The sequence below is a fragment of the Bubalus kerabau genome, chromosome 1 (genome assembly GCF_029407905.1).
Source record: "Bubalus kerabau isolate K-KA32 ecotype Philippines breed swamp buffalo chromosome 1, PCC_UOA_SB_1v2, whole genome shotgun sequence".
Lineage (NCBI taxonomy): Eukaryota > Metazoa > Chordata > Mammalia > Artiodactyla > Bovidae > Bubalus > Bubalus kerabau.
The window spans coordinates 209,961,972-209,979,667 of record NC_073624.1 but is presented as its reverse complement, the minus strand read 5'-3'; the positions used below and the strand labels follow the sequence as shown (position 1 = coordinate 209,979,667).

The 17,696-nt window shown below is 36.4% G+C and overlaps 2 protein-coding genes across 2 annotated transcripts; one reads left to right on the top strand and one right to left on the bottom strand.

Annotated features, from left to right (window-relative positions):
* Positions 1-528: 528 nt before the first annotated feature.
* LOC129642156 (olfactory receptor 5F1-like) lies at positions 529-1,488 on the top strand. Its single transcript, XM_055566713.1, has one exon. It carries the CDS (start codon positions 529-531, stop codon positions 1,486-1,488), a length of 960 nt encoding a protein of 319 aa, XP_055422688.1.
* An 11,260-nt stretch (positions 1,489-12,748) lies between these two features.
* Positions 12,749-13,675, bottom strand: LOC129642155 (olfactory receptor 6F1). Its single transcript, XM_055566712.1, has one exon. It carries the CDS (start codon positions 13,673-13,675, stop codon positions 12,749-12,751), a length of 927 nt encoding a protein of 308 aa, XP_055422687.1.
* Positions 13,676-17,696: the final 4,021 nt, after the last annotated feature.

Here is a 17,696-nt window from a genome sequence, read left to right as displayed (position 1 = left end):
TAACAGCATTCATAAATGTAAAAATGTAGCCAATACTTTGTCTTCATATGGACACTTGCATGGCCCGGGAGTTCTATTCTGAGACTGACCACCTCCAACCACTGGTCTCAGATTTGCATGTTTTTAATTTCTTCACCCTCTTCTAATGTTTACTATATAAAGTCCTCAGAGATAGGTAAATGTTATTATCTTTCAATAGCCATAATTAATATATTATCCCTACTGTGCTTTATTAAAACAACCTACCCAGTACAATACGTGTCCCACCACTTAAAACTAGAAAACTAATTTACTTCTTTAGTTTCTTCATTTGTAAAGTGGATTATTAGACTATTGTCTCTGATTTATTTCCTAAATCAATTAAACTAAATCATGTCAAATTAAAGAGGCCAATTATGTTTTTCCCATCATTAATTTTTAATTTTTCTTAAGGGTGCATTATTATCATCAAAGAAGTAAAAATATAATATTCCTTTCTTGTTCATATTTTGGCTTTGTTGTTTCATTCCAGATTAGAGACAATGAGATATGAATGTGGCAAATCAAACAAGAGTGACAGAGTTTATTTTTCTGGGATTTTCTGGTGTTCTCTATCTAAGGCTTGCATTATTTGTGATGTTTCTTACTGTATATCTGCTCTCTCTCATGGGAAACACCCTCATCATCTTCATTGTTCTCATGGATTCCAGACTCCAAACACCCATGTATATTTTCTTAGGAAATTTGTCATTTCTGGAGATCTGGTACACGACAGCCACAGTGCCTAAATTGCTGGCCACTTGTCTCTCACAGGTTGTTACCATTTCCGTTTCTGGTTGTATAACCCAGTACTACTTTTTTTTCTCTATGGGGGCTACAGAGTGCATCCTGTTGGCTGTGATGGCCTATGATCGCTATGTGGCCATATGCAACCCTCTAAGATACTCATTCCTCATGAATCTTCAGGTATGCCTATGGTTTTCAGCTGGATCTTGGATTGGGGGCTTCATTGCCCCTGTTCTACCTACTGTACTTGTCTCTTATTTAAATTTTTGTAGCTCTCAAAAGATCAATCATTTCTTCTGTGACTCAGAACCAATTTTTCAACTCTCCTGCTCAGATACATTCATGGTGGAGGCCTTGGGTTACACATGTACCTCTGTTGTGATTCTAAGTTCTTTTCTTCTCACTATGTCTTCCTATGGACACATTGTGGTCACAATTATCAAGCTATCTTCTCGAGAGGCTCAGAAGAAAACTTTCTCCACCTGCGCCTCCCACCTCACTGTGGTCACCATCTATTATGGCACCATTATTTTTGCCTATGTTCGCCCTCCAGCCAAGCACAACTTTACCATGGGTAAAGTAGTCTCAGTGTTCTACTGTGTGGTCACCCCACTTTTAAATCCTCTTGTATACACCCTAAGAAACAAAGATGTGAAGAAAGCCTTCAGAAAAGTTCTAGAAAGAAAAAGATTGTTCTTGGCCAGATATATCCAGGAGATTTGAGAGATCAATTAATATGAAAAAGCTAGAATGGATTACCACATTACATATGCAAATGGTAAATATTGAAAATTATATTATAAAATTGATGCTACCTAATATGGATATTTTTGCACTTCACATTTTGGTTTGAATTCAATTGAAATAGATATTTGGTAATTAGTGTTTAAGAATACTTCGTTGCAAAGCTATAGTGATAAGGAGATAAATACATGAAGTTCCTACTCACAAGCACTTACAGTGGGAAAATTAGCTGGTTAGTTCTAAGCAATTGTTCAGCCAATTTTATAAAAATCTACACCTTAATAGTAACTATTAATACAAGCCAAAAATTGTTTCTAAGGCAGTATTACTCCATGTGGTTGATTGTCTATCATAAATATATCATTTTGAACTTTAAAATAGTTTGATCAATAAACATTTGTTAAATAAATATAGTGAGCCAGACACTCTTCTTAAGTATGAATTTTTATTTATATATGGATATAAACACATATAGAGAATTTCTTTAGAAATATATCAGGAAAATATTAGATAATTTAAATTTTTAAATCAGATCAGATCAGTGGTTCAGTCATGTCTGACTCTTTGCGACCCCATGAATCACAACACACCAGGCCTCCTGTCCATCACCAACTCCCAGAGTTCACTCAGACTCACGTCCAACAAGTCAGTGATGCCATCCAGCCATCTCATCCTCTGTCGTCCCCTTCTCCTCTTGCCTGCAATCCCTCCCAGCATCAGACTCTTTTCCAATGAGTCAACTCTTCGCATGAGGTGGCCAAAGTATTGGAGTTTCAGCTTTAGCATCATTCCTTCCAAAGAAATCCCAGAGCTGATCTCCTTCACAATGGACTGGTTGCATCTCCTTGCAGTCCAAGGGATTCTCAAGAGTCTTCTCCAACACCACAGTTCAAAAGCATCAATTCTTCGGTGCTCAGCCTTCTTCACGATCCAACTCTCACATCCATACATGATCACAGGAAAAACCATAGCCTTGACTAGACGAACCTTTGTTGGCAAAGTAATGTCTCTGCTTTTGAATATGCTCTCTAGGTTGGTCATAACTTTCCTTCCAAGGAGTAAGTGTCTTTTAATTTCATGGCTGCAGTCACCATCTGTAGTGATTTTGGAGCCCAGAAAAATAAAGTCTGACACTGTTTCCAATGTTTCCCCATCTATTTCCCATGAAGTGATGGGACTGGATGCCATGATCTTCGTTTTCTGAATGTTGAGCTTTAAGCCAACTTTTTCACTCTCCACTTTCACTTTCATCAAGAGGCTTTTGAGTTCCTCTTCACTTTCTGCCATTAGGGTGGTGTCATCTGCATATCTGAGGTTATTGATATTTCTCCCGGCAATCTTGATTCCAGCTTGTGTTTCTTCCAGCCCAGCGTTTCTCATGATGTACTCTGCATATAAGTTAAATAAACAGGGGAACAATATGCATAATTTTAAATATTAAGAAAGGTAACATGATGGAAGGAAAGATTTAGAATTGGACTATACAAATATTGAATATCTAACATGATAAAACAAATTTCTTAGGTTTTTATAAAATATTCAAGCAGATAATCATTTCAGCATGTACTAACGCATTTTGGAGCAACAGAAAAGTGGAAAATGGGGAATAAAATATGTTTCTATTATCATGTTCATTTTTTTGTGTTAATGGAGATGCTTCACATTTTTTAATAATTTTGGTATGGTTTAGTAACATAAAGGATGAAAGGAGTGCTGAAAGACTAATAGTCTATACAATTTTTTATGACAAGTGGTCTCTACATGATTGCCTATTGCTGGCCTTCTTTTTCTGTACTTAGTAGACTAGAAGTATCAGAGTAACCTGGGAACCTGTTAAGAAATATAAATCTAACCTCAGCCTCTTGAATAAGACTATTCAGTGTAACAAGATCCCCAGCTGACTGATATGCAGATTAAATCATTAGCAGCACTCTTTTAGGCAATCAAAGTATTCAACAATCTATTTTTAATGGCAAGATTATATAATTAAATCATGAATTGCTTGTACATGCTAATGCCTGAAATTTTTCTTAGTTTAAATTTTTACATATTTTCTGTATATATTAAAACGACAAGATTATTTTTTCTGAATGCCTAGTTTTTATTTTGTTTATCTTACACTTTCATGGAAACTATTGTCACAATCACGGTTCATATAAATGAAAAATGTATGCCATACTTCAACATTTTTCTAACCCTTCTTTTGCCAGCAGAATAAGAGAGCAATATGCAAATTCTCACAATAACAGTGAAATGTTTTGTGTCATTAGACAAGTATTCCTGTATACTACTCTTCTGCAGGGAATAAAAAGTTCTATACATTTCTGTCCTACGATTAAGCTTAAGTACTGAACTAACAAAAGGAAAATACACAGGATAAAATCATGTATGTTTTGTTCTAATTTTTTTTACATGCATTTAAGTGTCTTCAAAAGGAAAACAAATGTCAAAGACTTATACTCCCCATCCAGTTTTACAATGATTAAATCATTTGTTGCTGACCTCCAGTGCGCCCTGAGAGCAAATATAAGGCACTTTGTGCTTTGAAAAAAATGTAACACTAAAATGGTTAGATTTATATCTCTGAAAAAATTTTAAGGAAGCCAGATTTTTGCATCTTCCCTTAATATAGAGAAGACACTAAATGGATAAACTGTGGTATCTGCTCCTTATGTCTAGCAGTAAACTTTTACCAAGGTGTATGCTTGATTACATGCATTCTTTAGCCAAAAATCATATACATATATAATCATATACATTTATATATGTATAATCATAAACACACACTGTCTCCCTCCCTTATCTCTTTAGATCTGTCTTCTCAGAGTTGTTGAGAGAATATCTCTGAGGATAGTCATAAGTAAGATCCTGCACAAACATCAAACTCATATCTCTTATATTATGCATTTTTCTTCATGCCAACAGAATGCAGGAGTTGTTAGGCCCCAAATCATATATAACTTTTAAAAAAGAATCATAATCTGTGGCAGTGTGACAACAGAAAGATGTAAAGTAATTAACCTCCAATTAAAATAAATAAATTTATATTAAAAAAAAGAAAGATGCTAGGGTAAGGGACACTAAGTTGCAAAGCAGTGGTATTTTGATAGATTTATTTTACAGTTTCATTTTGATATTAACTTCCAGATTCCACTGATAAGAGTTTTCTTCTCCTCCTGGGACTGGTAGACACCTTCCAAAGGGAAATATTATGACCTGCTTTTAGATAGGAAGGGAAAAGCCATGGAGTTTTTTGTGTGGCTGCTGTCTCTCCAGTGTTTTCAGCTAAAAAATAGGATATTTTCTTATTCTATTTATGGGGGTAATCTTTCTAAATACAATTCTTTGGCAGAGTGCATACCCAAGTCTTCCTCCTTTTATCATACCACTTATTCCAATAATATTTTTTTTCATTAGAGCAAGCCTGAAGCTGTGGGTGGCTTTGAGTCATTCATAAAAGAATTTGTTACTTAATTCAACTACAGTCTAATAATATATAAAGAAGTTTGCCTGTTCCATTCACTTATATTTATCTCGGTTTATTTTGGTTGTGTCCAACTCTTTGCAACTGCATGGACTGCAGTACGCCAGTCTACCTTGTCTTTCACTATCTCCTGGAGTTTGCTCAAAGTCATGTCCATTGTGTCAATGATCTCATGTTTATATGTTTATAACTAAATAGACATTTCTCCAAAGAAGACATACAGATGGCTAACAAACACATGAAAAGATGCTCAACATCACTCATTATCAGAGAAATGCAAATCAAAACCACTATGAGGTACCATTTCACACCAGTCAGAATGGCTGCGATCCAAAAGTCTACAAGTAATAAATGCTGGAGAGGGTGTGGAGAAAAGGGAACCCTCTTCCACTGTTGGTGGGAATGCAAACTAGTACAGCCACTATGGAGAACAGTGTGGAGATTCCTTAAAAAACTGGAAATAGACCTGCCTTATGATCCAGCAATCCCACTGCTGGGCATACACACTGGAAACCAGAAGGGAAAGAGACACGAGTACCCCAATGTTCATCGCAGCACTGTTTATAATAGCCAGGACATGGAAGCAACCTAGATGTCCATCAGCAGATGAATGGATAAGAAAGCTGTGGTACATATACACAATGGAGTATTACTCAGCCATTAAAAAGAATACATTTGAATCAGTTCTAATGAGGTGGATGAAACTGGAGCCTATTATACAGAGTGAAGTAAGCCAGAAAGAAAAACACCAATACAGTATACTAACGCATATATATGGAATTTAGAAAGATGGTAACAATAACCCTGTGTACGAGACAGCAAAAGAGACACTGATGTATAGAACAGTCTTATGGACTCTGTGGGAGAGGGAGAGGGTGGGAAGATTTGGGAGAATGGCATTGAAACATGTAAAATATCATGTATGAAATGAGTTGCCAGTCCAGGTTCGATACACGATACTGGATGCTTGGGGCTGGTGCACTGGGACGACCCAGAGGGATGGAATGGGGAGGGAGGAGGGAGGAGGGTTCAGGATGGGGAACACATGTATAACTGTGGCGGATTCATTTTGATATTTGGCAAAACTAATACAGTTATGTAAAGTCTAAAAATAAAATAAAATAAAAATAAACTCTTTGGTCTTACTTTCAAAAACTGCAACAAGTGTGATTTCACTGGAAAGCAGTATACTTGTTAATATGCTTCACATTTCCTATTGGCTTCCCTGGTGGGTTAGATGGTAAAAAAAATCTGCCTGCAGTGTGGGAGACCCAGATTCCATCCCTGGGTTGGGAAGATCCCCTGGAGAAAGGAATGGCTACCCACTCCAGTATTCTTGCCTGGAGAATTCCTTGGACAGAGGAGCCTTGGGGGGCTACAGACCATGAGGTTGCAAAGAGTCAGACACAACTAAAGTGACTTAGCATACATGTACTCTTTATAAAACAATGTAACAGCATGTAGCAGAATGCAAACCTCAGTCAATATAAAAAAAGAGAAAAAGTAAAAAATAAAGTCAAATAATTAATTTTATTGTAAAAGTAAGAATATTTGATAAAATTTTGTAAAACATAAAGTAAATAAATATTTTATAGATTTTGAGTTTATTTTTGTGTATGATGAGAGGGTGTGTTCTAACTTTATTGATTTACATGCAACTTTTCCAACACCCTTTCCAAATTTTCCAACATGATTTGCTCAAGTACAGTCTTTCTGTCATTTTATATTCTTACCTCCTTATTTGAAGTTTGTGATTTTATTTCTGATATCTCCATTCTGCTCCAGTCATCCATATGTTTGTTTTTGTGGCAATATTATACTGTTTGATTAACGTATCTTTATAGCATCGTCAAGTCTGGATGGATTATGCCGCCTACTTTGTTATTTTTTCCTTAGGATTATTTTGGTAATTTTGGGTCTTTTATGGTTTCATGTAAATTTTAGGATCATTTTTTCTGGTTATGTGAAAACTGACAAGGATAATTTGATAGGGGTCACGTTAAATCTATAGATTGCTATGAGTAATGCGATCATTTTAACAATGTTAGTTCTTGCAATTCAAGAGCTTGGGATACCTCTCCATTTCTTTGAATCATCCTCAATTTCCTTTGTTAATGTTTTACATAGTTACAGTACACAAGTATTTCACTTTCTTGGTCAGGTTTTTATTTCTGGTATGATCTTAAAAGATATTTTCTTTTTATATTCCCCTTTTCCTATACCATTGTTAGTGTAAAGAAACACAACCAATTTTTCTGTGTTAATCTGGTATCCTGCTACCTTTCTCAATTTATTTATTACTAGTTCTATTGATTTTTGTGTGGAGTCTTTCATGTTTTCTACAGAAAGTACCATGTTATCTGCATATGATGACAATTTCACCTCTTCCTTTCTATTTGGATATGTTTATTTTATTTTCTTATCTGATTGCTGTACTAGAACTTCTAATACAATGTTGAGCAGAAGTGATGACATTGGACACTTGTCATCCACAGTGATGGACATTGTTGTCTTGTACTAGATTTTAGTGATATGGATTTTAACACTTCCCCACTGAGTATTAAATTGGCTATGACTGTCATAAATTAGTTTTATTGTGCTGGAGTTATGTTTCCTCTATACCCACTTTGGTAAGGATTTTTATCATGAATGGATGTTGAATTTTATCAGATGCTTCTTTTATATCTATTGAGATAATAATGTTGATGTGGTGTATCCCATTGACTGAGGTGCATATGTTGAACCATTCTTGTGAACTTTGGATGAATTCCACTTGGTTGTGGTGTATGATCTTTTTTATGTGGTGTTGGATTCAGTTTGCTAATACTTGTTGAGATTTTTGCTGCACGTTCATTAAAGATATTGGTCTGTAGTTTTCTATTTTGATGATATCTATCTGATTTTGGCATCAGGATGATGTTCCTTTTGTAGAATGTCATTGGGAGTGTTCTCTCCTATTCAGCTTTTGGAAGATTTGGAGAAGGATCAGTATAGGTTCTTCTTTGTATGTTTGATAGCATTCACCAGTGAAGGCATCTGGTCCTGGGGTTTTGTTTATAGGGAGTTTATTTTAATTATTACAGATTCTATTTCACTTCTAGACATCGGTCTGTTCAAATTACCTGTTTCTTCTTGATTCAATTTTGGTGGGCTCTATGCTGCTAGAAACTTGTCCATTTCTTCTAGATTGTTACATTTGTTGGCATATAATCATTCTTAGTATTCTCTTCTTTTAGTATTTTCATGATATTGGCCATTATTTCTCCCTTTTTTTTCCTTTCTTTGCTTCTTTATGTTCACTCTCTTTTCCTCCTTTCAAGCCTGGCCAGAGGTTTGACAATTCTGTTTACCCTTTCAAATAATAAATTATTGGTTTTATTCACTTCTTCTATTATTTTTGTTTCTATTTTATTTCCTCTCTGATATTCATTATTTCCTTTGTTTTGCTGACTTTAGGTTTTGTTTGTTCTTTAGCTTTTTAGGTGGGAGGTTAGATTGTTTATTTAAGGTTTTTTGTTTGTTTGTTTTCTGAGGACAGCTTGTATTACTAAGAATTTCCCTTTAAGGGGAAGATTTGCTGCATCACATAAATATTATGTGGTTCTGTTTTCACTATCATTTGTCTCTAGCTATTTTTAAATTTCCTCTTTGATTTCATCATTGTGCATGCTCATACTCCTTGGAAGGAAAGTTAGGACCAACCTAGACAGCATATTGAAAAACAGAGACATTACTTTGCCGAGAAAGGTCTAGTCAAGGCTATGATTTTTCCAGTGGTCGTGTATGGATGTGAGAATTGGACTGTGAAGAAAGCTGAGTGCCGAAGAATTGATGCTTTTGAACAGTGGTGTTGGAGAAGACTCTTAAGAGTCCCTTGGACTGCAAGGAGATCCAACCAGTCCATTCTAAAGGAGATCAGTCCTGGGTGTTCTTTGGAAGGACTGATGTTGAAGCTAAAACTCCAATACTTTGGTCACTCATGAGAAGAGTTGACTCTGTGAGGGATTGGGGGAAGGAGGAGAAGGGGACGAGAGAGGATAAGATGCCTGGATGGCATCACTGACTCGATGGACATGAGTTTGAGGGAACTCCAGGAGCTGGTGATGGACAGGGAGGCCTGGCATGCTGCGATTCATGGGGTTGCAAAGAGTCGGACACGACTGAGTGAATGAACTGAATTGAACTGAACTGAAGTAGTTTAGAAAGTAGTTTAGAAACTGAAGTAATTTCTCTTGATCCCATAGGGTCTCCATTGACTTTACCTCAAAATAGTCCACATGCCTAAGTGGTACATCTTAGGGAGGCTTGATCTAAACCCCTACAGATAAAACTTTTTTTTAATTAATGATGCTAAAAATGTTTATAGATGGATTTTTTAAAAATGAAAAAAAGAAATCCCCAAATTATTTTTCAATAAATTAGAGTGCTGTGAAACAGACTTCTCAAACTTGAAGTTATATCCATTAATACTATATTTATTAAAAAGAAGTTTGTCAAAATAAACTGAAAGACTCAAAAAATCTTTAGCAGTGATTTAATACTTCCAATAATTTACCACCATGGAATAATTCTGAATAGCAATGTATTTTTTTTCTAAATTGAATTTTTATAAATTATTGATTTGAAAAAAAAAACTAAATCAAATATACAGAAATTACATATAATTGCTTGATAACATATCATGCAAATAATACTTAAGCTGTTTTTAAATCAACAAAGGAGGAAATACCCAAAGTTATCCAGTTCATTCTTAGTTACTTTCTTCACCTAACATTAAATCTTGTATGTGTGGTCATGTATGGATGTGAGAGTTGGGCTGTGAAGAAGGCTGAGCGCTGAAGAATTGATGGTTTTGAACTGTGGTGTTGGATAAGACTCTTGAGAGTCCCTTGGACTGCAAGGAGATCCAACCAGTCCATTCTGAAGGAGATCAGCCCTGGGATTTCTTTGAAAGGAATGATGCTAAAGCTGAAACTCCAGTACTTTGGCCACCTCATGCAAAGAGTTAACTCATTGGAAAAGACTCTGATGCTGGGAGGGATTGGGGGCAGGAGGAGAAGGGGATGACAGAGGATGAGATGGCTGGATGGCATCACTGAGTCGATGGATGTGAGTCTGGGTGAACTCCGGAAGTTATTGATGGACAGGGAGGCCTGATGTGCTGCTATTCATGGGGGTCGAAAAGAGTCAGACACGACTGAGTGACTGATCTGATCTGATCTGATGCAATATCATGATAAACCAACTCATTCATTTATCCACATTAAAAGCTGAACACTATTTCCTTGGTTTTGATATAATGAGGTGTGCACCAGAAGACAGTGAGATGTTGAAGATAACTTTCACTACATTTGATTATACCAATTGCTTTTTTTTTTTTTTAATGTTGGGGCTCACTCATCAAAGCAGGAATGCTATTTGTCTCAGAAAACAGCAATTTGACTCTTATTAGAAATTTTGGTCGGACACGACTGAAGCGACTTAGCAGCAGCAGCAGCAGCATGGATGGCAGGGGAGAAGGCACCCCACTCCAGTACTGTTGCCCGGAAAATCCCATGGATGGAGGAGCCTGGTAGGCTGCAGTCCATGGGGTTGCTAAAAGTCGGACACGACTGAGCAACTTCACTTTCGCTTTCCACTTTCATGCATTGGAGAAGGAAATGGCAACCCACTCCAGTGTTCTTGCCTAGAGAATCCCAGGGACGGAGGAGCCTGGTGGACTGCAGTCCATGGGGTCGCACAGAGTTGGACACGACTGAAGTGACTTAGCAGCAGCAGCAGCAGAAATTTTGATTTTTGGAAATCCTCAAAAAGTAGGATTAGAAATTTATTTATTTATTTTTTTAGCTCTGCATGATTGCATGCTAAGTCTCCAGTCATGTCCGACTCTGTGGGACTCTATGGTCTGTAGTCCAAAAGGCTCCTCTGTCCATGGGATTCTCTAGGCAAGAATACTGGAGTGGATTGCCATGCCCTCCTTCAAGGGATCTTCCCAACCCAGGGATCAAACCTGCGACTCTACCACCTTACCCACAACTCTACCACTATCGCCACCTGGGAACTCCTATGGAAGTACAATTGATTTACAAAAAGATATATATTTACTATATACATATTTTATTAGTTTGGATGTATGCATACACCCAGGACACCATTAGACTTCCCAGGTGGCTCAGTGGTAAAGAATCCACCTGCCAATGCACACCAAGGTACTTCACATACTCATAACCTCCAAAATTTTTCTTGTGATCTTTTGTGGGTTTTTAGAGTTTAGGAACTTAATGGATTTGAAATTCATGCTCACAGTAAATAAATAATGGCAGCAGATCAGGTGTACATTGTTGAATTATGCTGATTTAAGAAGTAAACTTTCAACATAGACATACCTTTTGAAACTTAATGTTTATTATTCTCTCAATGAAATATTTTGCCCTATTTCCTTCAATCATATGCTTTCTTATTCTGTCATCTCCTCCTTTTTTTGAGTGAGGACCCAGTAGAGATTTCAAGAAATATAAACAAACAGGACCAAGAGGGTAGCTGCTACTCAGCCCCATAGACTTTTTTCCTATGAGAAGCAGCCTACATTGTGCATGTGTGAAACAATGTGGAACAGAACAGATTATATCTTCAACATGGTTAAGCATGACAAGTCCTCTTTGCTGCTTCAAACCTATGTGTGCGTGCTCAGTTGCAAAGTGTCTCAGTCGTGTCTGACTCTTCACGACCCAATGAACTGTAGTCTGCCAGGCTCCTCCTCTGTCCATGGGATTCTCCAGGCAAGAATACTGGAGTGGGTGGCCATTTCCTCCTCCAGGAGATCTTCCTACCCAAGGATCAAACCAGCATCTCCTGAGTCTCCTGCATTGACAGGATAATTCCTTTACCACTAGCCATAGGGAAAAAATAAAAAGAGAGAAATAAAGCTTTCATCCATGTGTTAATGGTTGAAAATAAATATCTTGGAGTCATTTGGAGGAAAATCAACTATTATAATTATTTTTTTCTATAGTCATTTTCCCTTGAAGCCATGTAGTATCTAACCTTGATGACTTACTAACAGAATCCCTTAGCATTTTCCTTTTCAAGACTAACATTTTGTTATGTAAGAAACATTTATTGCTTTTTCCAAGCCCTCCTGCAGTTTTGTCGCCCTCTAACTTTTAACATCACTTGCTTATTAGAATGTTTTTGTTCACTATCCTTGTTAAACAAAGGTCTCACATTATAATTATCAACTTTTATATGTACATATTTTACTATATTTTATCCAAAAAATAGTGTGTTGAAATAATTGCACACTATGATTTCAATTGTCCTTCTATTTATTTAACCTTTTCCTATTTCACAAACATGTTTTAAAAGTTTTCACTTTTCACATATTTCATCAAAGCTAGTTTAGAAGGGACAAGAATTTAAAGTTTACTCAGTAAAACACCCTTCTTACTGACTATTACACCTCATTTTATAAATGAAATCCAAGGATAAACCTAATTCAGTATGTAAAGATATTTTTCTTTAAAAATGTCCAGTTTGCTTATACCAAGAACTTCCATTCCTATCATATATGAAAAAGTAGTGCAAGTATACACAGGTTTTTAAATTTGTTTTGATTGATTTTTTTCTGTTTTTTTTTTTTTTTTTTCCCTCCTCTCCTTACATCAAGAAAGGCTTGCCTTTTTCTCCATGTTCTTACTTGGAACCCCTGAACAGATATGGAGACAATTGACAGAGGTCTGTTTTGTTGGAAGCAGTTTATTTTCCTTTACATTTCTTTAGCAGTGTTTCTCTTACTTCCTTGTTTCGGAGAGTGTAGATGAAGGGATTAAGAACTGGAGTTACCACGGTATTCAAGACATGAACAGCTTTGGTCAGATTCAAAGCCTCTTTAATGGAGGTGCGGACATGAAGGAAGATTGTAGAGCCATACCAGATGAGCACCACTGTAAGATGCGAGGAGCACGTGGAGAAGGCTTTGCTTCTGCCCTGGGCTGAGGGAATCCTGAAGATGGTGCTGATGATGTAGACATAGGAGACAAGGGTGATAAGGCAAGAACTTAGGATGACCACAAAAGCAATCACAAAGCTTACAAGTTCCACTGGCCGTGTGCTGGTACAGGCCAGAGCAATCCAAGGTGCAATGTCACAAAAGAAGTGGTTGATAGTGTGGGGCCCACAGAAGGTCAGGCTGCTGATGACGGCTGTGGGAACAGCAATGGCCAAGAAACCACAGACCCAGGAGCCCAGAGCCAGCTGCGTTGAGAGAAGGCTGTTCATGATAGTCCCATAGTGTAGAGGATAACAGATGGCCAAATAACGGTCATAAGCCATGGCTGCCAGGAGGAAGTACTCTGTGCAGCCCAATGAGAAAACAAGGTACATCTGCAAAAGACAGCTGGTAAATGATATGCTTTGGCTTTTCCCCAGTAGAATGGCCAGGGCTTTGGGGACTGCAGCTGTGGTGTACCAAATCTCCAGGAAAGAGAGATTGCTTAGAAAGAAGTACATGGGGGTGTGTAGCTGGTGGGAGGTACTCACCAATATCAATATAGCCATGTTACCACCAACTGTGAGGATGTACATAACCAAAAAAAGCATGAAAAGAGAGAGTTGAAGGATCTGGGACCCAGGAAAGCCCAATAGGAGAAAGTCCTGGGGGAGAGTTTCATTGTGTGTGTTCATAGAAAAACACAGACCCCCACATGGAGGTCTTTGACTCAATCATGCAGCTCTAGAAAAATAAAAAGAAATGCATTCATGAGAGTGCTTCAGTACTTGAATGCATACTGACAAACTAACATCTGTTGAGTGCCTGCTCTGTGCTTGGAGCTATGCATGATTAGTATTGGCTAATTTAATTAAGTAGAGAGTTGTGCTATTATAACAAATTAACAGACAGTGCAAATAATGTTAGCAATTTTGCAAAGATTTCATCTATGGTTACACTTCAGATCCAAGATTCAAATCCAGTCTTGCTGCTTTAATCTTTCCTGTTCTAACCAGATCACAGATTACTGGTTCGCAGATTACATTCACAGATAACATCTAAACACAGGAAGGGCTGAGCATTTCATGCAGACTCGGTTCAATACTTTGTTACTAAACTCCTTCTGCACAGTCCTTAGATGAAATCATGTACTTTATCTTTGTTGAGAAATAGGCCTCTTGAATGTAGATTCTAGACACTTTCATATCTGACAGTTATAGTTTCTGAATTGATCTTTTAATATATAAGCTCTGAACTCAAAAATAATGTCTAAAAACAAACTGGAAGAATTTTTAAAATAGTTTCAAATTATTGTCTTCTCCAATATTAATCATTTCATGTTTAAATTTGTGTTACATTATTCACATCAAAAAATTTCCATATTAAACAATGAATTTAAGGCAATTTCTTCCTGCACCTAGGATTATTGTTATTCAGTTGCTATGTCTTTTCAAACTCTGCAACTTCAGAGAATGTAGCATGACAGGCTCCTCTGTCCTCTGCTACGCTTATTTGGAAGTGAATGAACAAGCTGAAAAGCAAACAATCATTTTGAAACTAGGTTTTTTTTTTCTTTTTGTATACTTGTAACTTATTTTTAAATGCTTTGTTTGAGGATGGAGCCTATAAATTAGAAGATCAATTGGAAAGCTATAACTGTCAAACATTCAGGTCACAAGAACCTACACCTGAGTGCAGTTTATTGCACAAAGTGAACTTTGGTGTTTTCAGTCTCTGAGAAGTCTCTGTGAAGAAATGTTTTCTCTCTTTGTCCTCAAGTCTTACACTCTCACACTCCAATAACAAATGTCATCTCTTTCATAAATCTCAGCAGATTTATTATATGTGTAAACAAGGCAGAAAGGGACTTCAATGTCATTTAAAGCAGTGATCTTAAGTTCTAATGGGAACATCACTTGAGGGGGATGTCAAAATAGAGATTCCATATCAGTCACCTGTGGTGGGGGCTGTGGTTTTGCATTTCACACAAATTTCCAGAAAGTATCACTGCTGCTTGGGGATCCTACTCTGTTGAGGAAGAAACTAGCTTCCTTTTAATTTTGTAAATAAAGTAAAGATCAGGGAGATGACATGACTTCCCCAAGGTTTGCTTGGTTGAGTAGTAAAAGCCCTAGATTATTACTTATTTAATTATCCTAGTAAAGAAAAATATATCTTAGTTTAGACATTGAGGGGTTAGATAGAGAAATAAAGAGTACAAAGAAATGTTCATGAGCAATAAATGCTAAATAATGGTTTTCACAAATTTCTTAAAGTAATATGTTCCAACATCTGTATCACTTGCAGCCAACTAATAGAGTTAACAATGTTTTCTAGTTCAAAGTACCTATGGATGTCTTTGTATTATTCAGCTATTTTTCTTTAAAAAGTAGTCAAGGACTCACTAGATAACCACAAACTCATAATAATAGCTAATAGGAGCAAACACATAGTGAATGCATATTTGGCAGCCACTAGCCAACTCTCTGGGCTTCCCTCATAGCTCAGTTGGTAAAGAATCTGCCTGCAATGCAGGAGACCCAGGTTTGATTCCTGGGTCGGGAAGATCCCCTGGAGAAAGGATAGGCTACCCATTCCAGTATTCTTGGACTTCCCTTGTGGCTCAGCTGTTTAAGAATCTGCCTGCAATGTGGGAGACCTGGGTTCGATCCCTGGGTTGGGATGATCCTCTGGAGAAGGGAAAGGCTATCCACTCCAGTATTCTGGCCTGGAGAATTCCATGGACTGTATAGCCCATGGGGTAGCAGAGTCGGACATGACTCACTTTCAGCCAACTGTCTAATGTGATCTTTGTAAATACCATTATTTTGTTTTATTGTTATCTTACTAGTTTTACAGATGAGAAAACTGAAACACAAAGAAGCTAGGGAAGCTGTCTAAAGAGGTGCTATGATTATCAATTCTACAGGTTCAGTCCCAGAGCCACAGCATTTTGGATCTGCTGCTTTCAAAGACATTTTAAAAGATAGACATTTGATTGGAAAATGCAAAAGTATGATATTTTAATTCATATTCAAATAGGAATAACTACTGGATATATAAAATGGAAATAGGTCAAAGCTATTTCTAAAATCTATTAGTATGAAGTTATGGTATTTTCACCAACTTGATAAACATGAGTTTGAGCAAGCTCCTGGAGTTGGTGATGGACAGGGAAGCCTGGCATGCTGCAGTCCATGGTGTCATAGTCAGACACGACTGAATGAGTGAACTGAACTGAAGTGAAAAATGTAAAAATAATGTAAACAAAATAATTATATTTATCATTTTCCAAATTTAAGAATTAATTTGATAACTGAAAATTAAAGATACATAGAATACCTATTACCATATTATGAAATGGCATTTTCAAGTTTTACTTTCAGTTATATTGCTGAATTAGTCAATTAATATTTTCTTAGAGTATGTGATGATCATGCCCTACATTTTAAAACCTTGTATGTATTGCTCTATATTTGAGTAATTTTAGTATTAATTCTAAGATGACCTACTTGGGACTTTATGCAGATGACTTCAGAGTTTTTAAAAAACCAGAGATATTAATATTTTGATTTACTGGCTTTAAATAAACTATGTATTATTCAAAATTAAATAACAGTTGGATATTTTATAAGAAAAAGATTAATTTATTAACAATATACTAACTGATTCAAAAAGTAATTTTAATTTTTTACATTTGGAAAATGACTTTACCTACATGAGATTTTTCTTCTACAAGCATGCACTATTTTAACAAAAATGAATACATTTATGTTGTTTCTGGACCATAGGAGATTTGAGGTATTTGTTAAATGCTATAAAGGGTATATTAGAAAGCAAAAATTTGTGGCAACAAATTGACTACAGCATAATGAATACAGAATCACCTTGTTTACTTACCCAGTTCCAATTCTTTCTGCCATAAATTGTCTTTCCACTTTATATTTTCTCTGTTTTTTATTACACAATTTTGTTTTATTTAAAAATATTATATTTAATTTTAGCAATTCTCTCTATCCCCCTCTATTATTTTTTAATCTTATTTTATTGTACACTTTTTTCTTTTAATAGTCATTACTTTTGATTAACTCAATTTTCCATAGTCCTTTAAACTTGTTCTCAGTTGAAATTCTTATATTTCCTTTTCTATTTCTTTCTAATTCTGTAGTGTCTTAGTTACATTCAACTGTCTTTTAGTGTTTTACGTTTTCTCCCTCTTACTCCTCCTCCTAATAAGTTCCATACTAAAAACAACTTGCTATTAAGTAAATTCTTAAGTGATCATGAACCTTCTGGGGAAAGGTAACATGTAAATTCTCTTGGGTACTTATGGCTAGCTCAAGAAGACATAATCTTCTGTTAGATCTTTCTAAATAGATGGGGTGGTATCACTCATATGTGGAATCGAAAAGATAATACAAATGAATATATATGTAAACAGGTGATCCTAGTGGTAAAGAATCTGTCTGCCAATTGGGGAGACATAAGAAACGTGGATTCGATCATTGGGTTGAGAAGATCCCCTGGAGAACCAAATGGCAACCCACTTTAGTATTCTTGCCATGGACAGAGGAGTCTGGCAGGCTACAGTCCATGGGGCCACAAGGAGTTGAATGCCACTGAGCAAACAGTCTTGCTATGTAATCAGAAAGTCTCACATATTGAAAAATAAAATGGTGGTTACCAAAGGTGAGAAAAAGTGGGGAGGGACAAATT